Below are 22925 nucleotides of genomic sequence, written 5' to 3'. Positions count from 1 at the left end.
GCATTTCCCATCTCTTTTTCTTCTATCCATTGGATTGCACTCTTAGCACTCCTCTCCACGATGGCTGATAATGACTCAATTAGACACAAACACATAAGTCAACTTTACTCTCCTTATTTACCAATCACAGAATTCTTCTTGAAGTTGGTAGCAGTAGTAGATCCTGGACTAATGCAAGATTCAATTCACTTACCAAGATTTGGGCTCCCCAAAGTGCAGGTAATTGATACTGTAGAGATCCATGTCTTCTGTGTGCCAAGCAAAGGTGGTTTTCCACATCCCAAAATACAGGTAGGGAGTATTCACCCCTTCTATGATAATCCCACATTCATGTTCCACCATGTCCAAAAGGGTGTTCAAATTCCCAATATTCCATTCTTCCACATCCTAAAGGAAGGGCAAACAATAAAAATCATTCCCTTTGACTTTTGGTTATGTTCAGTTAAGAAATCTTGTTGATTCTACCTTTATAACATCTATCATTTTTTCTCTCAGATGGCTCACACATCTAACTTATGTATTAAAACGTGCTAGGTACATTCAAATTATGGAAGAGAAAAGGCAATAGAAAGAAATGGCCAATCTAGTGCAGGAGCCTATCAATCTCATCTACTTTATCATCATATGTAATCATGTCAAGTGCAAAGCAATGCGCTAAGCCCTGGGGATAAAAAAAGACCAAAATGAGCTGCAGTATGCCAGTATGAAGCTTGTATTCTAATGAGAAGGGCACACATAGGTACACAATATTTAGAACCTATAACTCTGTCAACTCCCTCCCCAGGAAACTCTTTGACTTAGTGGATAAATCTTGGGAATTGTTTGAGGTAGAGAGCTGCATGATGATCTTGCTGAATTCTTACTATTCAGATCTTCTCCATAGCAGTCTCTTCACTTGAAATACAACAGGCTCCTCAATCCCTTCCCCAGCCTGGCTAGTTCTGCCCATGCCAGCCACACCTTCATTCCTTCTAAGGGCTGCCCTGTAGATCCTCTGGTCTTTGAGCAGGTATCTTCTCCCATGGTCTCCTTTTTTCCCCTTTTCCCCAGAGGTACTATCTTCTCCCGCTAAAATTTCAACTCCCTAAGAGCAGAGAATATCTTTCTTTCTATCCATATGTATATTCCCCAGCTTAGTACAATCCAGGGCTGGTGCATAGTAAGTACTTTATCAATCCTTGCTAACTTGTCTCAACACCAAGCACAGCCCCCATAATTACACAACTTCCATGAAATACATACAATACATAAGCAAATATGAGAGAACTGGAGGAAAGAGATTCTGCAAGAGATGATAGCTGAGATCAGACAGCCCTTAAAGCAGCCAAAGATTCCAGAAGGCAGACATGAGGAGAGAATGAATTTCAAGCATGGGAGATGCTTGTGAAATTGGAGTGGAGTAGGGAGAGGAGAAGGGGGATTCTCAACTCAAAGAACAGTGAAGTGGTTTCATTTGGTAAGAACAAGATTTATATATGAGAAAGGAAGCAGAGTTAACTAAACCTTGAAAGTCACCTGGAGTCAGGCTTTAGGAGCCATGGTGAAGAGCATGCATTTTACCCTAGAAATAACAGGGAGCAGGGCAACTACTGACATAATGGGCTGAAGTGGACAGAGTACCTGGCCTAGAATCATGAAGACTCCTCATCCTGAGTTCAGATCTGACCTCAGACACCTACTAGCTGGGTGACCCTGAAAAAGTCACTTCACCCTGTTTACCTCAGTTTCCTCATCCATAAAATGGCAAACCACCCTAGTATCTCTGCCAAGAAAACTCTAAATAGGCTCATAAAAAGAGGGATACAACTAAAACATCCAACTGAAAAACCACTGAATAATAACAACAAATAGGAAGAGCACTGAAGCTTCTAGAACACTGTTCCTTAGAAGATTAATTGAGCAACTCTATCAAAAATGGATTAATGAATGCTAATAGAGATAGGAATTAATCCAACTATTCTGGAGAGCAGTTTGGAACTATGCCCAGAGAGCTATAAAACTGTGATCCAGCAATACCACTGCCCAGACTATATAGCAAAGACATCCAACAAAAGGAAAAAGATATTTATAGCAGCTTTTTTTGAAGTGTTTAGAATTGTAAATCAAGGGAATCCCCATCAATGGATGAATGGCTAAACAAGCTATGATATATATATATAATAATAACAGAATATTATAAGAAATAACAAGCAGGATGATTTCAGAAAAACCTGGAAAGACTTATATGAACTGATGCAAAGTAAAGAGAAAAGAACCAGGAGAAACATATTTATATACAATGACAGTAACAATGTAGGTAGGATAAAGAACTGTGAATGACTTAGCTATTCTCAGCAATACAATCATCCAGAAAAATCTCAAAGGGCTAATGATGAAACATACTATCTGCCTTCAAGAAAGAACTGATTAAATACAGACTGAAGCATGACAGTTTTCATTTTCTTTCATTCTTTTATTCTAATCCTTTTATATAAAATGGCTGATTTGGAAATATTTTGTATAATTGCATATATATGTAACCTATATCTGATTGTATACTGTCTCAAGGAGCAGAGGAACAAAAGATAAAGACAGAATTTGGAACTCAAAGCTTTAAATAAAAATGTTAATTTTTTTTTTTTTAAAGAATGAATTAGTGCATGGAAACCAATTGGAAAATTATTGGAATACTCTAGGCAAAAAGTGATGAGGAACTGAATCAGAGTAATTAATGATCATAAGTGGAGAAACAGACAGATGGAGGAGGATAAATCATGAAAATAAAACTGGTATGACTTTGGAGCAAGAAGTTCCAAGGATGACTCTGATGTTGCAAACCTGGTTAACTAGAAACAGAATAATACATTCCACAGATATAGAGAAGTTTGAAGGAGGAAGGGGATTTTGTTTTGGACATGTAGTTCTTAACTAAGTACATCTAGACAGAAATGTCAGTAGCTCAACAAAAATCTATTAAGTGCGTTCTAGGTGCAAAGCACTGTGATGGACACTAGGAATAAGTACAAAAAATGAAACAATCTCTACTTAAAATGAGCTTAAATTCTAAAAGAAGAGTCAACGAGTACATTTTGTACTTGTATAGTATATATGTACAGATACAACAAAAAGTTAATAAATACAAGTATATGCAAAGTAATTAAACACAAGGTAGTTTGAAAGGGAAAATACTAGGAGTTTGGGACATCAAGAGAGCCTTCATAAAGCAGGTGGTGCTTATGCTGTGTTTTAAAAGAAGATAGGATTTCCAGACATAGAGGAGTTAAAAGTACAAAGTCAAAGTAACAGGAGATGAAATATTTTTGTGAGAAAAAAACAAGACAGAATCATAAAATACATGAAAGGGACTAAAGTGTGATAAAGCCTTAACTAATAACAAGGAAACAGTTTTCCTAAAGGAATAAAGCACACTAATTTCTTACAAAATAAAAGATATACTGGGGGGAGGGGGGGAGGCAGAGGAGAGTGGAGTAGGAAGAGGAGAGATGTTAACTATGGCATTCTGGTACGGCTGAATTGAGAAAATACCTTTGTTCCAAAGTTCTTATTCAGTATTCAACCTTATCTGACACTACCGTGCCATTCTTGCAATGCAGACATTAGCCAGAATCTCTATTTTACAGAAATAATATGATATGGAAAAACAGAATGATTCAATATTCCACCCCCTATGTTTCACAAAAGGCTCTTACCAATTCACACCTCTCAAATTGGCTAATATGACAGAAAAAGATAAAGGTGAAGATTGGAAAGGATGTGGGAAAACTGGGACATCAATACATTGTTGGTGGAGTTATGAACAGATCCAACCATTCTGGAGAGCAATTTGGAATTATGCCCAAAGGGCTATCAAATTGTACATACCCTTTGATCGAACAATGTTTCTACTGGATCTGTCTATATCCCAAAGAGGTTATAAAAAAGGAAAAAGGACCCACATGTGCAAAAATATTTGTAGCAGCCATTTTTGTAGTGGCAAGAAACTGTAAACTGAGTAGATGCCCATCAGCTGGGGAATGGCTGAATAAGTTGCAGTATATGAATGTTATGAAATGTTATTGTTTTGTTAGAAACGATCAGCAGGATGATTTCAGAACTTCATTCAGACTCAGATCAGACTTACATGAACTGGTGCTAAGTGAAGCGAGCAGAACCAAGAGAACATTGTACACAGCAACAACAAGATTATGTGATGAACAACTATGATGGACATGATTCAGGCCAATTCCAATAGACTTGAGAGAGCCATCTGCATCCAGAGAGAGATCTATGGGGACTAACTGTGGATCACAACATAGTATTTTCATCCATTTTGTTGTTGTTTGTTCGATTTTTTTTCTCATTCCCCCCCCCTTTTTGTGCAGTATGAAAATTATGGAAATATGTATAGAAGAACTGCACATATTTAAGCTATACTGGATACTTGCTATCTAAGGCAGGAAGGGAGAGATATATGGAACACAATATTTTGCAAGGGTGAATGCTGAAAACTCTTTGACGCCTCACAATCTCCCTTCCATACCTCCCCAGGCAATCTTTTGCATTAATCTTGTAGAATATCTTGGCCAAAGAAAATTTAATGGTTGACTATTTCAAAACATTTCACAAGCCCTTTTCTCCCCTCCTTCCAACCTCATCTCCTATTACTCTAGTTCCTATACTCCATGCTCCAAATGGGACAAATCTGTTCCCACAAACATCCTCTGAATCTTCCATACCTTTCACTCATTTGCTCATGCTGTTTTAAAACCTGCATACCTTTTAAGCATCTTCTGGGTCATGGTGCCTTTTAGAAGGCTAGCCAACCCTGGACAATCCCCACCTTCACCATTATGTTTTTTTAAATATATAAAATAAAATATACAGGATATCCTGAAAAACAATTATCAAAATACTTTTAAAAACAAGATCAATGACTAAGTTATGAACTTCTGTATAAAAGCTCACCTTGAATGCCACTATATCCAGAGGATCCTTCTGGATAATGAGAATTTCCCTTTGAGTTCACCTGACAATCAACTTGTCTATACTTCTGTAATAAACTTAGGCCAAGCTATGGATAAGAATTTGGCATCCTTTCTTAAATTTTCTATAAACATATTTTAAACACACAGAACCTGTTCTTTTTCACAACTCAATATAAACAACCACTCCTACTCCAAGTGTTTTCTCTGCACATTTTATATAAATATACAAGAGCACTCTAATAATATAATCTGATTCTAGCTGTCAAAATAGAAGAATGGCTTCAGAATGGTTGGAAATCCAACATAAACAAAAAGATCTAGTTTAGTCCTGAGATGTATAACAGATAAGGAAAGCATACAGCTATCACAAAGAGAGGGTCTCTTACTGCAGCCTAGAATTCAGCATATTCTCTGTACACAATGTTCCACAGGCCACCAATACTTACATTCACTTCTGTCTTCTAAAAAGCTTATTGTGAGCTTCAAGACAGGGACCTTATCTTAGCTTTGTATATGCTATGTCCTCAGGAAACATTTCTTAAAAATATTAGCTGAGCTGAAAAAATTGGGGGAAAATATTGACTTTAAATGTAAATCTCAAATGCTAATAACCAGGAGTCCAAAAGGTCATTTCCCTCTATGCTCCTGGTAGATACACGTGTATCTAAATAGTTTAGACCCTTTTCCAAGAAGGACCTAGGAAAACTATGAAGTTTCCAAACCCCCACCTTCAGACCCCTAGACTTTTGCCAAGCATCAGTGAGAACAAAATGCTTGGAAAATAAGCATAACACATAAATTATTACTTTTATTAATTTAATTTAGCTAATTAATTAAATTAATTTATTATTTATCATTATTGAAAAATGGTATTGTATTCATGGCAAGCCTTAATTTTGGACTGTTGAGAAAATAATCACAAACTTTTATCATTTAAGAGATCAACTATTTTCAAGTCTTCCTTTTCTAAAGGAATCAAGAACCAGAAAAAGTGATTTATTCAAATTAGTGGCCACAGTTACAGAATTGAACTGTGAGAACTCAAGTCTAGAATAAGTTCCTTAGTATATGTGTAACTACTGTTTGGCTCTTCCCTCCTTCTTCTCATCTGTAAAATAGTGATGATTAGATTTGCCCTTTCCATCTCACAGGAACAAATGAGGTCTTGTAAAATACTTTGTAAACCATAACTATATAAATTCAATTTATTATTATCATAGCTTATATACTTTGCAGTGCAGCTAGGTACACAATGGATAGAGTGCCAGGCCCAAAGTCAGAAAAACTCATCTTCCTAAGTTCAAATCTGACTTCAGATACCAGTTGGGTGACACTGAGCAAGTCACTTCATCTTGTGAGTTTCCTTATCTGTATAATGTGCTAAAGAAGAAAATGGCAAACCACTTTAATATCTTTGTCAAGAAAATCCCAAATGGGATCACAAATGAGTTGGATACAACTGAAATAAATGAACAACCACAAACATTCTCCACAACTCAAATATTACCCCCCCCAAAAAAAAAAAAAAGTTTAATTGTGGACTTGACTACTTATCTAATAAAATAAATGGAGTACCTATAAAGCAAAACAAAATGTATATGAAAATCCAGAAAAAAGGAAAATGATAAATGCTGGAGAGTATGTGGGAAAATAGGGACACTAATACACAGTTATCAGTGAAGCTGAGAACTGGTCCAACCCTTCTAGAAATCAATTTGAAAGTGGGTATATTCTTTGACCCAGAAATACCATTACTAGATCTACATCCCAAAGAGATCAAAGAAAAAAGAAAAGGGACCATATCTGTACAAAAGTATTTATAGAAACTCTGTGGTAGCAAAGAATTGGAAATTGAAGAAAATGTCTATCAGTTGGGAAATGGCTTACAAAAATTGTGGTATATGATTGTGATGGAATACTATTGTGCAAGATTATCTGCCTATAACTTTCCCCCCTTCAAAGTTATTTAATGCATTTAATGAATGTTTGTTGCATTTCGCCCCCCATTTCCCAGTTGACTGCACTTTAATTCTAGAGTTCTTCTTGCCCTAGAACTTCTTCATTCTGCAAGATCAGCTCAGCATTAGCACTGACCTTTCATCAATACCATCTTCCTCAGGAAGCCCTCTTCTTTCTGAATGAAGAGTGAATAGAGAAAAACTCTCCCAGAACTACCATTTAAGGACAGGACCTAGGTCCTCCCTGTCAGTCAGTACCCTCTCCCCTCCTATTCCCTTCAACTTCCTGTGATATGTGGTCTCCCATGTTAGATTAATTTCTTTGAAGGCAGAGTTTGTCTTTTAATATCTTATCCCCAGTGCTTAATACAGTGCCGGCACATGGTAGATGCCTAAAAATATGTTTACTAACCAAGTGACCAAACACTATTCCAGAGAACCTTAAAGAGATACACTGCTTCACCAACTGACAGAGTAATTGAAGGTACAGAATAAATACTTGTTAACTGGGTTTACTTTTTGTTTTTGTTTTGTTTTGTTTTCGTTTTAAAGCAGGTAAAGACAATGGAGAGATCATAAAAATTAGCTTTCTCTCTAAGAATGTGGAAGGAGAGAAAGAAGGGATCTACATCAGCTACTGAGTGGTATAACCTGGACATAAACCAATAATTTATAACTAATCAGTTGGAAACCTAACTTAAAACAAAGTATATCTGTGCATTAGCTCAAGACATTGGAAGTGATTTATATAAAACACTTACAGCATCATATAAAGAACCACTGATATCAGCTCCATAAATTGGAGATACAAAAGTCAGGTTCTTCCAGTATTTGCGCTCCAAATCTTCAAAATCTTGGTGTCGAGGAGTACAATACCTAATGAAATAGAACCAATAAAAAAGTTATCAAGTCTCAAACTGTCTGTCTTCAATACCATCCACTTGTAACCTTAATTCCCATTTATACTCCTGAAAGTAACTCTTTAGGAATCCACAAGCTGAATTTGCAATTTACTTGTCCACAAATCCTCAATTCTCCCTGACAAAGTTACCATCATGTCCTATCAGAGGACTCTCATGTTTGCAAGCAGACAGATGGGCAAGTTCAGACTGCTGACAACACAGCAACAACACAGCTGTCAACAACTGCTGTCTTATACTACTGAAGCTTCATAGTATTGAAGCAAAAATCCTGGGATCTGAATTACAGATCCTGAGTTTATATCCTGAACTTGTTATTTAGTCTCAGTGTGACCCCTGAGAAGTCTCTTGACAACTCTGATTGCTCATCAGTACATTGAGGGGTTGGACTAGATGACTTCAATGAGCCTTTTCCAATGCTAAATCCTATGATCCTATGACCTAGGCAAAGCTTGCAACAGTATCAAAATGCCCTGTACAACATCACTGATGAGTGATCACTAAGCTTAAACATTTCCAGTGAGGGAGAGCTCATTATTTTTCAAAGAAGTCCATTCTATTATTCAAAGTAACCTTGCTAGCTAGCTCTAGTTCAAGCTATGCTCTGCTCTTTGTAGCTACATTACATCTGCTCTTTCTATATGATACACCTTCAAATATCTGACTACAGAATGGTTTTGTTCAATCTTGTCATGAAGAAAACCAAAGTAATTGTACATATTGAGGTCAGAGAAATGAAAAATAATGTATGAATTTAAATGTCCCTACTTTTCTTATGATTTAATCATTGCCATTACTGTCATCTCATTATGTTGGAAATGCTCTATCCTTTCTCAAAGATTATATCAGCAGAGCACAAGTTCTACAAGAAAATGGGTTTGGCTTTTTTTTTTTTTTTTTTTTTTTTTTTGGCCTATTACCCAAAAACCAGCAAAAGTAGAAAATCGACTAGGAAAAAAAGGAATTCCCCTTAACTCCCCTCTAATTCACAAACATCATCTACTAAGAAAGGCCCACAATAGTAAAATCATAAATCTCTTGAAGGAGTTGTATATAATTGAGTCAGCCTAGCAAAATTACTCTCCTAGAAAGGAAAGAAAACCATCATCATCATAAAATCTGAGCGTTGGAAAAGATCTGAGAAGTTATCTAAAAAAACTTTCCACTTCATGAAAATTCTGTTTCATAGCAAAGTGACACATTGTCACTCCAGCCTGAGGATACTACTAAAGTGCTGAGTAGTAAAGACAAATAATAGCAAAAATTAACTTAAATTACCCACTATACAATATCTCTTGGGAATAAGTTCTAACATGATTGTCACTCCATGAAAATGAAGACGTGCATTTTCCTACCTATAGTAATTTGGGTAGTAATTTCCTACCTATACTGAAGCAGATAGTAAGTCAGTCACAAATGGGATTTGAACTCAACTCATCCAACCCTAAAATGTGGGGATTCATGTTCAATTAATGACACACAGCTAGTTAATTACCCTCACAATTTTCTTGCTTCCCATGAAAAGGGAAATGCTCATAATAAATCTCTGTATTGGTTAACATACTTTTCACTGTTGGCCAAGCGTCGATAATCTCCCACTGTCATGGGTTTCTTCTGTATGTTATACTGGGTAAATAAACCAGATTGTCCTGTCACCACCTGCTGAATAGGAGCTGGAATCACCATGTCATCAATATCATCATAAGTTTTCCTAGGTTTCCACTCCTTGGGTGGGATTACCTAAAAGAGGCAAAGGAAAATCAAGACAAATCCAGATGAAATGTGCAGAAATGATCATGTTACCCTAAACAGAAGAGTAAGTGATCATCACTTTCTTCACATCTGAAAACTGCAGGTGTCTACTATGCACTAGTCATCATGCTAAGTGCTAGGGATACAAAAGGAAGTAAAAGACAATTATTGTTCTCAAGGAGCTCAGTCTAATAGGGAATATAAAGTGCAAACAGTTACATACAAACAATTCATATACGGAATAAATCTGCTGTTTGTCCTTCATTTTGAAGGTGATGTCCTGACTTGTACCTGAACTAATATAAGTCAAGTCAGAATTGCACTGAAGTTTTGCAAAGTCATCAAATCTCTCTCTCTTGCAGTCAGTTGCAGGACAAAAGTCTAGATGAGTGGAGATGGCCCAGGATGCAGAGGATGTCCTCGTCTAACCAAGTTCTAAGCACTCCACAAAGCTTGCTTTAGACATTTTCAGGGTCACTGTTCTCCACCCATTTCAGTGGGAGAAGATTTCACATACCTGGAATAGACATCCCCCTAACTCACTGATGGGCCTATCAGTTACTTTCAACCTGGTTTAGCCTGTTTTACCAGGGTGTGGCCACTGCATATGCCCTAGCTTCTTGGAGCTACAGATAAGCATTGGATGGAAGGTAAATATGACAAGTAGGTAAACAGCCCTGAAAAATGCTTAACAAGAATAAATAGGAAATAACTTAACAGAGGGGTTGGGAAAGGTTTCCTGTTAAAAAATAAAATAAAATAAATGGGATTTTAGCTGGAACTTGAAGTCAGATGAGGAAGAAGAGCATCCAAGGGAGAACAAGTGAAGAAAGTGCCCTGAGTCAGGAAATAAAGTATCTTATTCATGGGACAGCTAAGTGGCCAGTAGCAGCAGATCAAAGAGTACATATAAGAAAAGACTGGAAAAGTAGGAGAGGGCTTAGTTATGAAAGTTATGTTATGAAAGGCTTTGAATGCCTAACATGCAGTACTGAAAAAAATGCTAAAACGTCAGTCTGTTAGACAATAGTTTATTCCAGCTTCAGAAACTAGAAGAAAAAGGAAAAACCGTTCTCCAGGGAACTAGAAATTACTTTCCAATGATAACAGGTTTACTTAAAAGTACTCAAATTTATACAAAACAAGCAATATGTACAGACTTTTGTTATATGCCAAGGGAAAAAAGCAAAGATGAATGAGATATTTTCTTGGTCCTCAAGAAGCTTATAATCTAGTAAATATCAAAGCATTAGAGATGCAGATATTATCATCATCACAACTGCTTGAAATCACAAAGAGCCTGCCATTTCTCAATACTATCATGTACCCAAGATTCAAAAACTGAACCAGAATTGCTGACTGTTCAAAGCTGCTGCTCTGTAGACAGCATTTTAGGATCAGGTCATCTAGTTCAATTCTCTTATTTTTCAGATGAGGAAACTAAACCTGAAGGAGATTAAGTGACTCACCCAAAGTCACACAAGGAGTACATGTCAGGCTGAATTTAAGCTTGGCTCCTCTGACTCCAAATCCCATGCAGCCCGCTGGGTTATGGCAAATGGGCTGGGGTGGAGACAGAGTGTGAATTTTTGTTTTTACTATAGTCCAACCCTCCAACAGTCTAAGGGACAGTGAACTGGACCCCTGTTTAAGAAATTTGAGGACCACTTCTCTAGATGCCTATATTGCTTTTCTTTACATTTAGAGAATCCCTTAAGTGCATTTCATGTTGTTGAAAGAAGAGGAAAATTAAAACAGTACAACAGAAATTAGTAAATACAACATTCTGGATAAAATTCTCATAAAAACTCATAGATCTAGGTACTTGGCATTAGCAATCATCTACTCCAATCCATTCATTTTCTAAGTGAAGAGAAATGATTTGTTCACCAAATGATTGTGATCACCCAGAAACAGCCAGCAGCAGATTTGGGAAAACCCAAGTCCTCTGACTCCAAATTCAAGGTTCTGTTGATGTTATCAACAGTAATAAGCCACATGACGAAGGTTGAGAAGTCTTCCCATTAAATAAAAATATGAACTTCCTACGATCCCAGAGTTCTTTGGGATGAAAGCAAGAAAGCCACCTTTCTCTGATTGCTCAATGAAAATCCCTGGGAAAACATGAAGAAATAATCTTAAGTTTCAGATTCAGAAGTAGAAAAAAGTCAAAACTTTTTCACTTACACTAAAAGTTCTTTGAAAAAGAACCCTCATGATGTGGGAAAACTGGGACACTAATACATTGTTGGTGGAGCTGTGAAAGAATCCGGCCATTCTGGAGAGCAATTTGGAATTATGCCCAAAAAGTTAACAAACTGTGCATACCCTTTGATCCAGCATTGCTACTACTGGGCTTATATCCCAAAGAAATACTGAGGAAGGGAAAGGGACCTGTATGTGCCAAAATGTTTGTGGAAGCCCCTTTTGTAGTGGCTAGAAACTGGAAGATGAATGGATGCCCATCAATTGGAGAATGGTTGGGTAAATTATGGTATATGAAGGTTATGGAATATTATTGCTCTGTAAGAAATGATGAATTCAGAAAGGTTTGGAAAGACTTAACATGAACTGATGCTGAGTGAAATGAACAGAACCAGAAGATCGCTGTACACTTCAATGCTGTATGAAGAGGTATTCTGATGGAAGTGGATATCTTCAACATAAAGAAGATCCAACTCACTTCCAGTTGATCAATGATGGACAGAAATAACTACACCCAGAGAAGGAACACTGGGAAGTGAATGTAAATTGTTAGCACTACTGTCTATCTACCCAGGTTACTTATACCTTCGGAATCTAATACTTAACATGCAACAAGAAAATTGGATTTACACACTTATATTGTATCTAGGTTATAATGTAACACATGTAAAATGTATGGGATTGCCTGTCATCTAGGGGAGGGAGTAGAGGGAAGGAGGGCAAAATTTGGAAAAATGAATACAAGGGATAATGTTATTAAAAAAAAAAAAAATTACTCATGCATATATACTGGCAAAAATTATAAAATTTAAAAAATAAATTAAAAAAAAAAAAAAAGAAAAAAGAAAAAGAACCCTCATGACCTAACTATATCAGACCTAAAATTAAATAAAGCGTGGTCATCAAAACCATTTGGTACTGGCTAAGAAACAGAGCAGTTGATCAGCGGAATAGGTTAGATTCACAGGACAAAATAGTTAATGACTATAGTAATTTAGTGTTTGACAAACCCAAAGACCTCAGCTTTTGGGATAAGAACTTATTATCTGACTGCTGGGAAAATTGGAAACTAATATGGCAGAAACTAGGCATTGAACCACACATAACAACATATACCAAGATAAGATTGAAATGGGTTTATGATCTAGAAATAAAGAATGGTATTATAAACAAATTAGAAGAACATAGAATAGTTTACCTCTCAGATATGTAGAGGAGGAAGGAATTTGTGACCAAAGAAGAACTAGAGATCATTATTGATCACAAAATAGATAATTTTGATTATATTAAGTTAAAAGGTTTTGTACAAACAAAACTAATGCAGACAATATTAGAAGGGAAGCAATAAACATTTTTACATTCAAAGGTTCTGATAAGGACCTTATTTCTAAAATATATAGAGAATTGACTCAAATTTCTAAGAATTCAAGCCACTTTCCAACTGAGAAATGGTCAAAAGATATGAACAGACAATTTTCAGATGATGAAATTGAAACTATCTCCACTCACATGAAAAGGTGTTCCAAATCACTATTGATCAGAGAAATGCAAATTAAAACAATTCTGAGGTACCATTACACACCGATCAGATTGGCTAAGATGACAGGAAAAGATAATGACAAATGTTGGAGGGGCTGTGGGAAAACTGGGACATTGATGCATTGTTGGTGGAGTTGTGAAAGAATCCAACCATTCTGGAGAGCTATCTGGAACTATGCTCAAAAAGTTATCAAACTTATCAAAGGGTATATACCCTTTGATCCATCAGTGTTTCTACTGGGCTTATATCCCAAATAAACTTTAAAGGAGGGAAAGGGACCCACATGTGTTAGGATTACTAGGTGAGAACTCAGGTTGTCTGGACAGTGACAAGGTGAGAATTCAGGTTGTCTGGACAATTACAAGGTGAGAACTCAGGTTGACTTGACAGTTCTCTGACTCAGACCTTTGGATTGGGCCTTTAAAGGGCGTTTACACCTTAGGAATTCTAAGAGGACCAAGCTCATTGGTTGGAGTACTTTTTCCCAGAAGCCCTTGCATTATCCCATGCCCATTCTCTGGGAGGATAAAAGAGGACAGCATTCCAGAGATAGAAGAAGTCTCTGTTCTACATCAGGCTTGACGAGGCTCTCTGCAGGAAGGGAAGTCACTTCTCTGGACGAGAGTTAATGGCAACTGTCTGGAGACAACGGTTCTCTACAGGAAGAAGAATCTGTCCCAGAGATTTGAGTTGACACAGCAGATCTCCTCCCAGAGAGCGATCGGCAGCTTCTGGAGACGACAGCACGTTACACACATGTGCAAAAATGTTTGTGTCAGCCCTTTTTGTAGTAAGGCAAGGAACCGGAAACTGAGTAGATGCCCATCAGTTGGAGAAAGGCTGAATAAATTATGGTATAATGAATGTTATGGAATATTATTGTTCAGTAAGAAACAACCAGCAAGATGACTTCAGAGAGGCCTGAAGAGACTTACATAAACTGCTGCTAAATGAAATAAGCAGAACCAGGAGATCACTATACATGGCAACAAGAAGACTGTATGATGATCAATTCTGATGGACGTGGCCCTCTTCAACAATGAGATGATGCAAACCAGTTCCAATTGTTCAATGATGAAGAGAGCCATCTACACTCAGGAAGAGAGCTATGGGAAATGAGTGTGGACCTCAACATAGCAGCTTCACTCTTTCTGTTGTTGTTTGTTTGCATTTTGTTTTCTTTCTTAGTTTTTTTTTTCCCTTCTTGATCCAATTTTTCTTGTGCAGTAAGATAACTATATATACATATATTGGATTCAACATATATTTTAACATAGTTAACATGTATTGGATTACCAATATCTTCCTTATGTATATTCCCTATATACAAGTAGAGATTGCTATTACCTCCCCTATTAGGGAATAAGTTTCACAAGGGCAGAGGTGGGGTTCACTTTTCTTCCCACAGAATTCTGGTCTCATAAAAGACATTGATAAAGTCTTGTTAACAATATATATTTCTGTGGAACTAATTTACGAGGTGTTTTTCTCATCTCAACTTAAAGATAAGCTATTGTAATTTATTATTATCTCCTTATATAGCTAAGGAAACAAGACTCTGACAAGTAAAATTAATCATCCAAGTCCCCAAAGATAAGAAGGGATAGAATCAGGACTTGAACTCAGTTTTTAAATAATGTAACTTAAGCCTCAACAACTCTTGTGAAATAGGTAAGTAAACAATACTGTCCATTTAAATATATAGATTACTTTTTTCATGTCTTGGGCTATGAACTGTAGCAGAATTGTAGGATGAAAGTTTGAAAGGATGGCTGGGTCAAGTAAAGTTTTGTTTTATTTTTCCTTTTATAGTATAAGGGAGATCTAGACCAATCCAATTGGTAGATTGGATCTAGACTTATATACAGTGTACTTATCTACAATGTAGATAAAAAGCCCATAACTAAGGAGAAAATAAATATTAGAGACAGACAATGATCAAAGGGTCAAGTTCTCAGAAGATAGGTAGGGAAAGAAACAAGGGCACAAGTGCATGACTTTGGAAAAGAGAAGGGCCAACTTCCTCAAAGAGTAATCTAAAGAAAGAAAGAATGGGGAACTACAGAGTGAAGTTTTAACAGGTAGAACAGGAAAAGAGGTAGTTACATCCCACTATTGCCTCCCAAAGTGAGATCAACTAAAATATGAGAAGGGAGAAGGAGTGATGCCAAGAACAACTTTGGGATCAGAGGACCTGGGGTTTAATTTTCGTCTCTGACACTATTTCTATGACCTGGGACAAATCTGTGTATTTCAAAGTGTCTCACCTATAAAATGAAGAAGTTGAATGAACTAGATGGCTCTTGAGGTTACATTAATCTTCACACTCTTTTGGAATTTCTGTTTTTATTTGAGGATGGGAGGAGATGGCAGAAGAATAGACAAGGAGATTTCTAATAAATTACCGAATACTACTGTGTTGCCCTATGTACGTCACTCAACCCCAATTACCTCATCAAAAAAACCAAAACTCTGTGAGTTTTCCAGTGTGTCTAGTATAGTGCTTTGAATATAGGAGAAATTTGACATTAAGTAAATGGCCTTTAAGAGAAAACAGAAATAAAAGAGTCTAAGACCTAAATTCTGAGGAAGAGAACTAAAGGGATAGTACCCATAAGCCTCTTAGCTAACCTTAGCAAGTCCTGCTCTGTGAGCTCCTTGGGATTCAATGTAGGCCACATATTTCCCAAAGTCCTGAAACTCCTCAATCGTAGGACGGAAGGTCATGATCTTACAACTCGGATTTTGTGGACTTGGATTCTCGGACCCCATGATTCCAAATGTCTCAGTACCAAACCTATAAAACAAAACAAAACAGCAACAACAAAAACAGATGTTAATAAGAAAAACATCGCCTTAATGTAGATTTCATCATTGAATCTTTAAAAACAACCACCACCAAAAAAAGGGGAAAAAAAAGTCTTCAAAATTTACAAGACTAAATGGAGAATAAGAGATGATCAAGTTTGTATAACAATAGAAAACATTTCATTTTTCTTAAAAGAAGATCCAAGACACTAAGATAATTTTATATGAATCTAAAAATAGAAAAGCCTCCAATTTTATATAGAAATGTAGTATAGGAAAGAACAATGTTTTTTAATATACTTTGATAATTAAAGGCATTCTCAGAAATAAAGCTTTTATAGCACACATTTATACGCAAATTATCATCTTGAAATCAATAGCCTTCAGCCACTTCTTAATTGGATTTTGGCAGGAGATAACATCACTAGAGGCAGATGGTCTTTTGTATATGTCTTAATTTCTTCCTACAAATTATCCCCCCTAATCCATTCTGGGCACACAGGATTCTGCCAGTCCTCACAATTGTTTTTTACCTAATGGTTTGTTTATTTAACTGGTGGTTGCTGTTTTAGGGGCTAACAGCCCTTCAAAAGAACATTTCAAAAACTAATTAACCTAGGACCTATTCAGTAAACAGTAGTGATTTGATCAGGCTCAAAATGTCTCCTAATACATTAACAATCAACCATAAACAAATCAGTACACTTGTAAATGGGAAGTGTCAAATGGCTTATAGTCTACTTCACATCAATTGTTAAAACTTTTAGAAGAGCAGTAAGAATCATTTGAGTCAGAAGGCCTGTCTGAATTTTAATCCTGACTTTTCCATGATTAGTTAAATGATCTCAGGCAAGTCAAGTTCTCTCTGAATTGTTTTCTCAACTGCAAAAGTGGTTTTCCCCATTCCCAATTCTTCCTCATATAACTAACTGCCATAGTGATTTTCCTCCCCTATTCAATGAACTTCAGTGTCCATAGTGCCTCTCCAATTATAAATTTCTCCATTAGGCTTTTTAAAAACCCTATATAACCTGTTGTGAGCCTCCAAATGCATACTTTCTCCCTTCCAGTTCCAGTCTAGCCAACTATTCTTCCCTTTGCTGTATTTTTGTTTCAACATTTTAGGCCTAAAATGCTTTAAGACCTGGCTCTAAGTTTGGAACTATGCCCAAAGAGTATCAAACTGTGCATACTCTTTGAACCAGCAGTGTTTCTATGGGCTTATATTCCAAAGAGATGTTTAAGGAGGGAAAGGGACCCACATGTGCAAAAATGTTTGTGGCAACCTTTTTTTCATAGTGGCTAGAAACTGGAAACTGAGTGGATGACATCAATTGGAGAATGGCCGAATAAATTATGGTATATAAATGCTATGGAATACTATTGTTCTGTAAGAAACAACCAGCAGGATGATTTCAAAGAGGCTTGGAGAGAAGTGATGCTAAGTGAAATGAGCAGAACCAGGAAATCAATGTACATGGCAATAGCAAGACTATAAGATGATCAATTCTGATGGACGTGGCTCTCTTCAACACTGAGATGATTCAAACCATTTCCACTTGTGCAGTGATGAAGACAGCCATATACCCCCAGAGAGAGAACCATAAGAACAGAGTGTGGAATACCACATAGCATTCTCACTCTATTGTTATTTGCTTGTATTGTGTTTTCTCAGTTTTTTTTTTCTTCCTCCTTGATCTGATTTTTCTTGTGCAATAAGATAACTGTCTAAATAGGTATACATATATTGGATCTAACATGTATTTGAACATATTTAACATGTATTAGACTATCTGCCAGCTAGGGGAGGGGATGGAAGGAGGGGAAAATTTGCAACAAAAGGTTCAATGTTGGAAAAATTACCCATGTATATGCTTTGAAAATAAAAAGTTTTAATAAAAATTTTTTTAAAAAAGACTTACTTTCTGTAGCAAGCATTCTCTGATTCCTCTTTCTCCCAACTAATACTGCCCTACCCTTTAATTATCTTGCATTTTTTTCCTATATATTCGGCATGTACCTATATGCATGCCATTTCCCCAAAAACAGAATATGTAAGTTCCTAGAGAGCAGACATTCCTGGATCATAACAGGTATTTATTTAATAAATGCTAGTGATACCATCACCTTTGCCTATATTGCAGGGTTGTCATGAAGATAAAATTAAATAAAGTATATGAAAATGCTTTTGTAACACTAAAATTTTTTACAATTGTGAGGAATTAAATTATTATTATTGGAATCAAAGGACTTGGTTTACAGTTAAAGACAACATACAACTGAATTCTTCTATGCTGGGAGAAATGACGGGCTTATGTATGCACATCTACATAAATGCTAGAAAAATGGTTACAAATTGTTCATTTTTTTGTTAAATTCATACTTTCTTATGTCAGGTACTTTAGCACTAAAATAAAAACTGATACCAATGAAATTGACAAAAATGTTTTGATTTTTTTTTTTAAGGAAACAAAATCAACTACTTTGAGATTAAGCTGTATGTTTGCTCTCTATGAAAAAAGAGGGAAAGAATTCCATCCAAACTTTTTATGCAAAACAAAGGAGGCCCCCCCTCCCAAGTATTCTCACACTGAAGTCACTAGAGGGCATCATGTTCCTTCTAGGAATACAGTTGACTAAAAAAAAAAAAAAACAAAAAAACAAAAAAAACAGAAAGGATGTTTACTCAGTTTTTTGAACAAAAGCTTTGGGAGAATGAATATGACAGAAAGCAATTTTATGTACAGGTAGTCCAGGCACTTTCCAAAGTAACGGCTTTCAGCACAAAAATCCTCGTAATATAATGGAATGGTGTTTGGTCTAGCTAATTCTGGAAAAATGAGTTGAAGACTTGGTTCTCCAATTCAATAAACAAACTTTTTTTTTCATAAACATTTTTTAAAGCATCTCCAATGTGCAAGGAACAGTGCTAGATGCTGGGAATATAATGAAAAATGTCAGTCTCCAAGAGCAAGTATCTTAATATATAAATGTGATGATCTGATAAATAGGATTTTAAAGTTTGTAAAGCTCTTTCCTCACAACAAGCTCAATGAGTTACCAAGTATATTTTACAGATGAGAAAACAGACCCAAAACAGTGAAGTGACATAGTGAATATGACAGAGCAGAGATTAGAATCCAAATCTCTTAAACCAGTATAGTATTCTTCATAATATGAGGGGAGGGTGGGAAATGGAATAAGGAATTTCTATCACACCTCCTCCAGATACTGTGGTGAGCACTTTTTGCAAATATGATTTAAAGAGCTAAACAAATTGAAGCAGAGGGTAAATGATTTGCCCAGGGTCACACAGATAATTTAAGTATCTGAAGCTAATTTTGAAATCAAAATTTCCTGACTCCAGGCTCTATCAATAGCACCACCAGTAACATATATATATATGTATATATATATATATATACACACACACACACACACACATATATACATACATACAAGTATTACATATACCCACAAACATACATACATAAATATTATCAACTGTGTAATTTAGACAAAAACTAATCAGCTAGCATTTATTAAGGACTTACATGACAAAAACTGTCCTGAGTGCTGGGCATACAAGAATAAAAAAATTCTCAAGATGGGTAGAGTCTTAGTTCTGAGTAGAGAGACAATATGTACACAAGTAGGCACATACAAAATAATGAAAAGGCAAATTTGAGGAATGGCAGAGCACTAACAACTGGGGACAAGGTGACAAGTAAAAAAGCCAGATGGTTAAAGTGCTCCTGAGAAAATGAAGGCCCCTAAGAAAATTTGTAGTGAAGATATATTTAAGTGGCTTAATGGACAGCAAGCAAGCTAAGCCTAGTCAACACGATGACAAAAAATAGAATGTGAACTTAAAACTATAATAATCGACACATAGCCCTTCTGAGGCAGCAGTCAATCTTCAGGGGTTTTGAGTGGTAACTCATACCTCAGCATTGTCACCAAAGTCATCAGCTCCATCTCAATTTTCAGAGTTGTATTGATAAGCAATGGCTTGGATTTCAACTTTGGAACTGTTCTGATGTGTTCTGATGTATGGTAGTAAGTGGTAAACCACTGAGAAATTAAATGCTAAAGGTCAAAACATTCCCATGTTAAGTGAGTCAATTTTTTTAAACCTCTTTTTGGTTTTACATCATCTTCATTAACAAGGGACTATACTTCTTCTCTTCCTAAAGCCAAACCAACAATAAGCTTTTTAATGACATCTGATAGTGTATGTGATATTTCACATCCACAATTTCCACTGGCAAAGAAGAGAGGAGGAATATGGGCTTTCTCATCTCTTTTTCAGAGACAAAGCTTTTGGTCCTCCTAATTACACAGCCTTCACCTTGGGGTTTGTGTGGGCTCTTTTGTTCTTGTCACATACTAAACTGTAGTTATTGTGCATGCTGTGGTTCTATTTTCCTTATTTTGTTCCCAGCAGGTAAACTTGTACAGAAAGAACAAAGCTCACTAAAAGCTCTCTAGAAGCCATGAATTGTTTGTGGTGTTCTCTGGCTAATCAAGGAAGCTCTGGTTCCCAGCACTGGGAAAGGTTTGAAGTTATAAAACCCTAATATGATTATATTAGTGGTGCAAAAAGTCAAATAGAAATATGAGGGAAGGGGTACTGAACTAGCATTCCATTTTATAGGTAAGGCTTAACAAATATGCTCCTCAAAGCTAATGTAAGATCTTCAAAATGTAGACTACAAAGTTAAAGCTAAAAGAGTCCCTTTGTAAAACTGTTATAAGTAAATAAAATCCCTTTTGATAGCAAGCAAAAGAAAAAAAAAAAAAAAAAAACATTACTAGATCCAAGAACCAGATTTTTAAACTAATAATACTTGAATTCTTTCTTTTAAACATTTTGCTATGGAATTTGCTATTAGGCAAGTCTATCCAAAGAAATTCTGTAGTATTAACAATACCAGAAAGTTCCCATCATAATACCCTATAACCTGACTGTCTAGCCAAGAGTAACTATGCCTGCCTTTGCCACCAAAAAACATGGGAATCACAAAAAATCAGCACCTGAAGGATTTACTAAAAATTTCCCTCTACAGTCTCTGAACTCTTAAATTTCTCAAAGGGCTTGAAATCAATTGTGGAGATTGTGGATAGTGAAAGACAAAATTTGTCATCAAAGAAAGATATGAGTTCAAATCTTTCCATTTACTATTTCCCATTTAAATTATCTAAAAAGTCATTTAAATGAGTAGATTCATCTGCAAAATGAAGTAGGTGGTCTTCATTAATAATTAAAAGCACTGATCCCTTAAAAGGGGCCTTGTCTATAAGACACATTTTAAATAACAGGCTTGTTAAAGATATAAAAATCAAAAGTAGCAACAAATTCATTCATTGTTTTTATTCACATTGTAAAGTTCCAATTTGGAACAAAGGGAAGGGCATAAAAAGCATAATTTTGGAAAACACATCAAAATGTAATAAAAATGCTTAATATTCCTTGGCAATTCTTAACCCCCAAGGACAGTAGATGCCTACTAATGAAACTTTCACCTGTTTTCAAATAGCTGTTATGAATTAGGTAAAATGACAAGTTGGTCAAACAAGATTTTTCTACCTAAATACTACAGAACACTATGTATGTGGTTAAAGGCTGAAATCCAAGAGGGCTGTTGGTAAAGACAACATACTCAGAAGCTTCTTTTCTGTGGGAAGCCCGTGTCTGTATCAGTTCATGCTGTCCTTTATGAGAAGACCCCTCTGTTCCCAGGAATTAGATTTAAATTAAATCTTAACTCTTCTCTGTCAAAAGTCCTTCCTAATCTGACCCCCTCCCTCCTCTTTTACCATTTATTTAGGGAATATATAAATTCCCTTATTAGGAATAAATTCTTAATTTATTCTCCCTAACAGGAAGCCTCTATTCCAATGGGTGGGTCTCCTCAGGGTTGTCATCAATCCATACTTACTCCTCATTCATACATCTAGTTCCAGATTTCTTCACCCTCTCTCACTGCCTTCTCAATATGATTTGCAAACACTCTATTCCCTCTAAAGCCATCTTTTATTTCCTTTAGATAGCTCCAAGAAACCCATTTTCATCTCCCTAGATTTTCAACTACTAGATTTCAACTACAACATTGAACTTCCCCCATCTCTATCACAATTAGTGACTTCTGCTTTCCCAGCTAATTCAAAATCTCAGAATCATCTTTGACTCCCTTTTCTCCCCACCCTAATAAAATCACTAACAATTGCCTCTAAAAAGTCTTGCCTACGGATGGATCCTTTTTGTCAACAGTCCAAACTGGCATCATCCTAACCAAAAAACTCACTAAGTTTCATACCTTCAAGTCACTCCTTTGCTTCTCCAATCCAACCTACCTGCCAGATTCGTTTTCAGAAAATAAGCTTAAACAAGAAAATGGTATTTGCACACATATATTGTATCTAGGTTTTACTGTAACACATGTAGAGTGTATGGGATTGCCTGTCATGGGGGGGGAGAAAGGAGTGGAGGGAGGGGGGGATGGTTTGGAAAAATGAATACAAGGAATAATATTATAAAAAAAAATTGCTCATGCATATATACTGTGAAAAAAAATTCCAAATTAAAAAAAAAAAAAAGAAAAGAAGCTTAGTTCCTATGTCATTTTTCTTTTCAAAAAATCAATAGTGATCACCCTTTGCCGAACTCATTAGTAAGCTTTCAAGAAGTACCTCAACCTACCTATCTACCTTTCTTTTCTAACCTCACTTCCTACTCTTCCCTTCCAAGGTCAATTGCTCCAGGCAAACCTTATGC

General features: G+C 36.1%; 1 protein-coding gene across 5 annotated transcripts in view; it reads right to left on the bottom strand.

Moving 5' to 3' along the window:
* Positions 1-22925, bottom strand: part of KDM4B (lysine demethylase 4B) — a 273807-nt gene that overhangs the window by 204141 nt on the left and 46741 nt on the right. For 4 of the 5 annotated variants that reach the window (XM_074308507.1, XM_074308472.1, XM_074308482.1 and 1 more), the window contains exons 2-5: positions 15971-16136; positions 9407-9582; positions 7684-7798; positions 194-387 (exon numbers count right to left, since the gene is read on the bottom strand). In XM_074308507.1, the coding sequence (XP_074164608.1) occupies positions 194-387; positions 7684-7798; positions 9407-9582; positions 15971-16111 (626 nt within the window). In that variant the 5' untranslated portion in view covers positions 16112-16136. Of the gene's footprint in view, positions 1-193; positions 420-7654; positions 7799-9406; positions 9583-15970; positions 16137-22925 lie in introns of those variants that run through there. The other variant, XM_074308498.1, reaches the window with a different exon arrangement.

Source organism: Sminthopsis crassicaudata, chromosome 1 (assembly GCF_048593235.1).
Source record: "Sminthopsis crassicaudata isolate SCR6 chromosome 1, ASM4859323v1, whole genome shotgun sequence".
Taxonomy (NCBI): Eukaryota; Metazoa; Chordata; class Mammalia; order Dasyuromorphia; family Dasyuridae; genus Sminthopsis; species Sminthopsis crassicaudata.
This window is presented reverse-complemented; position numbering and strand designations above follow the sequence as displayed.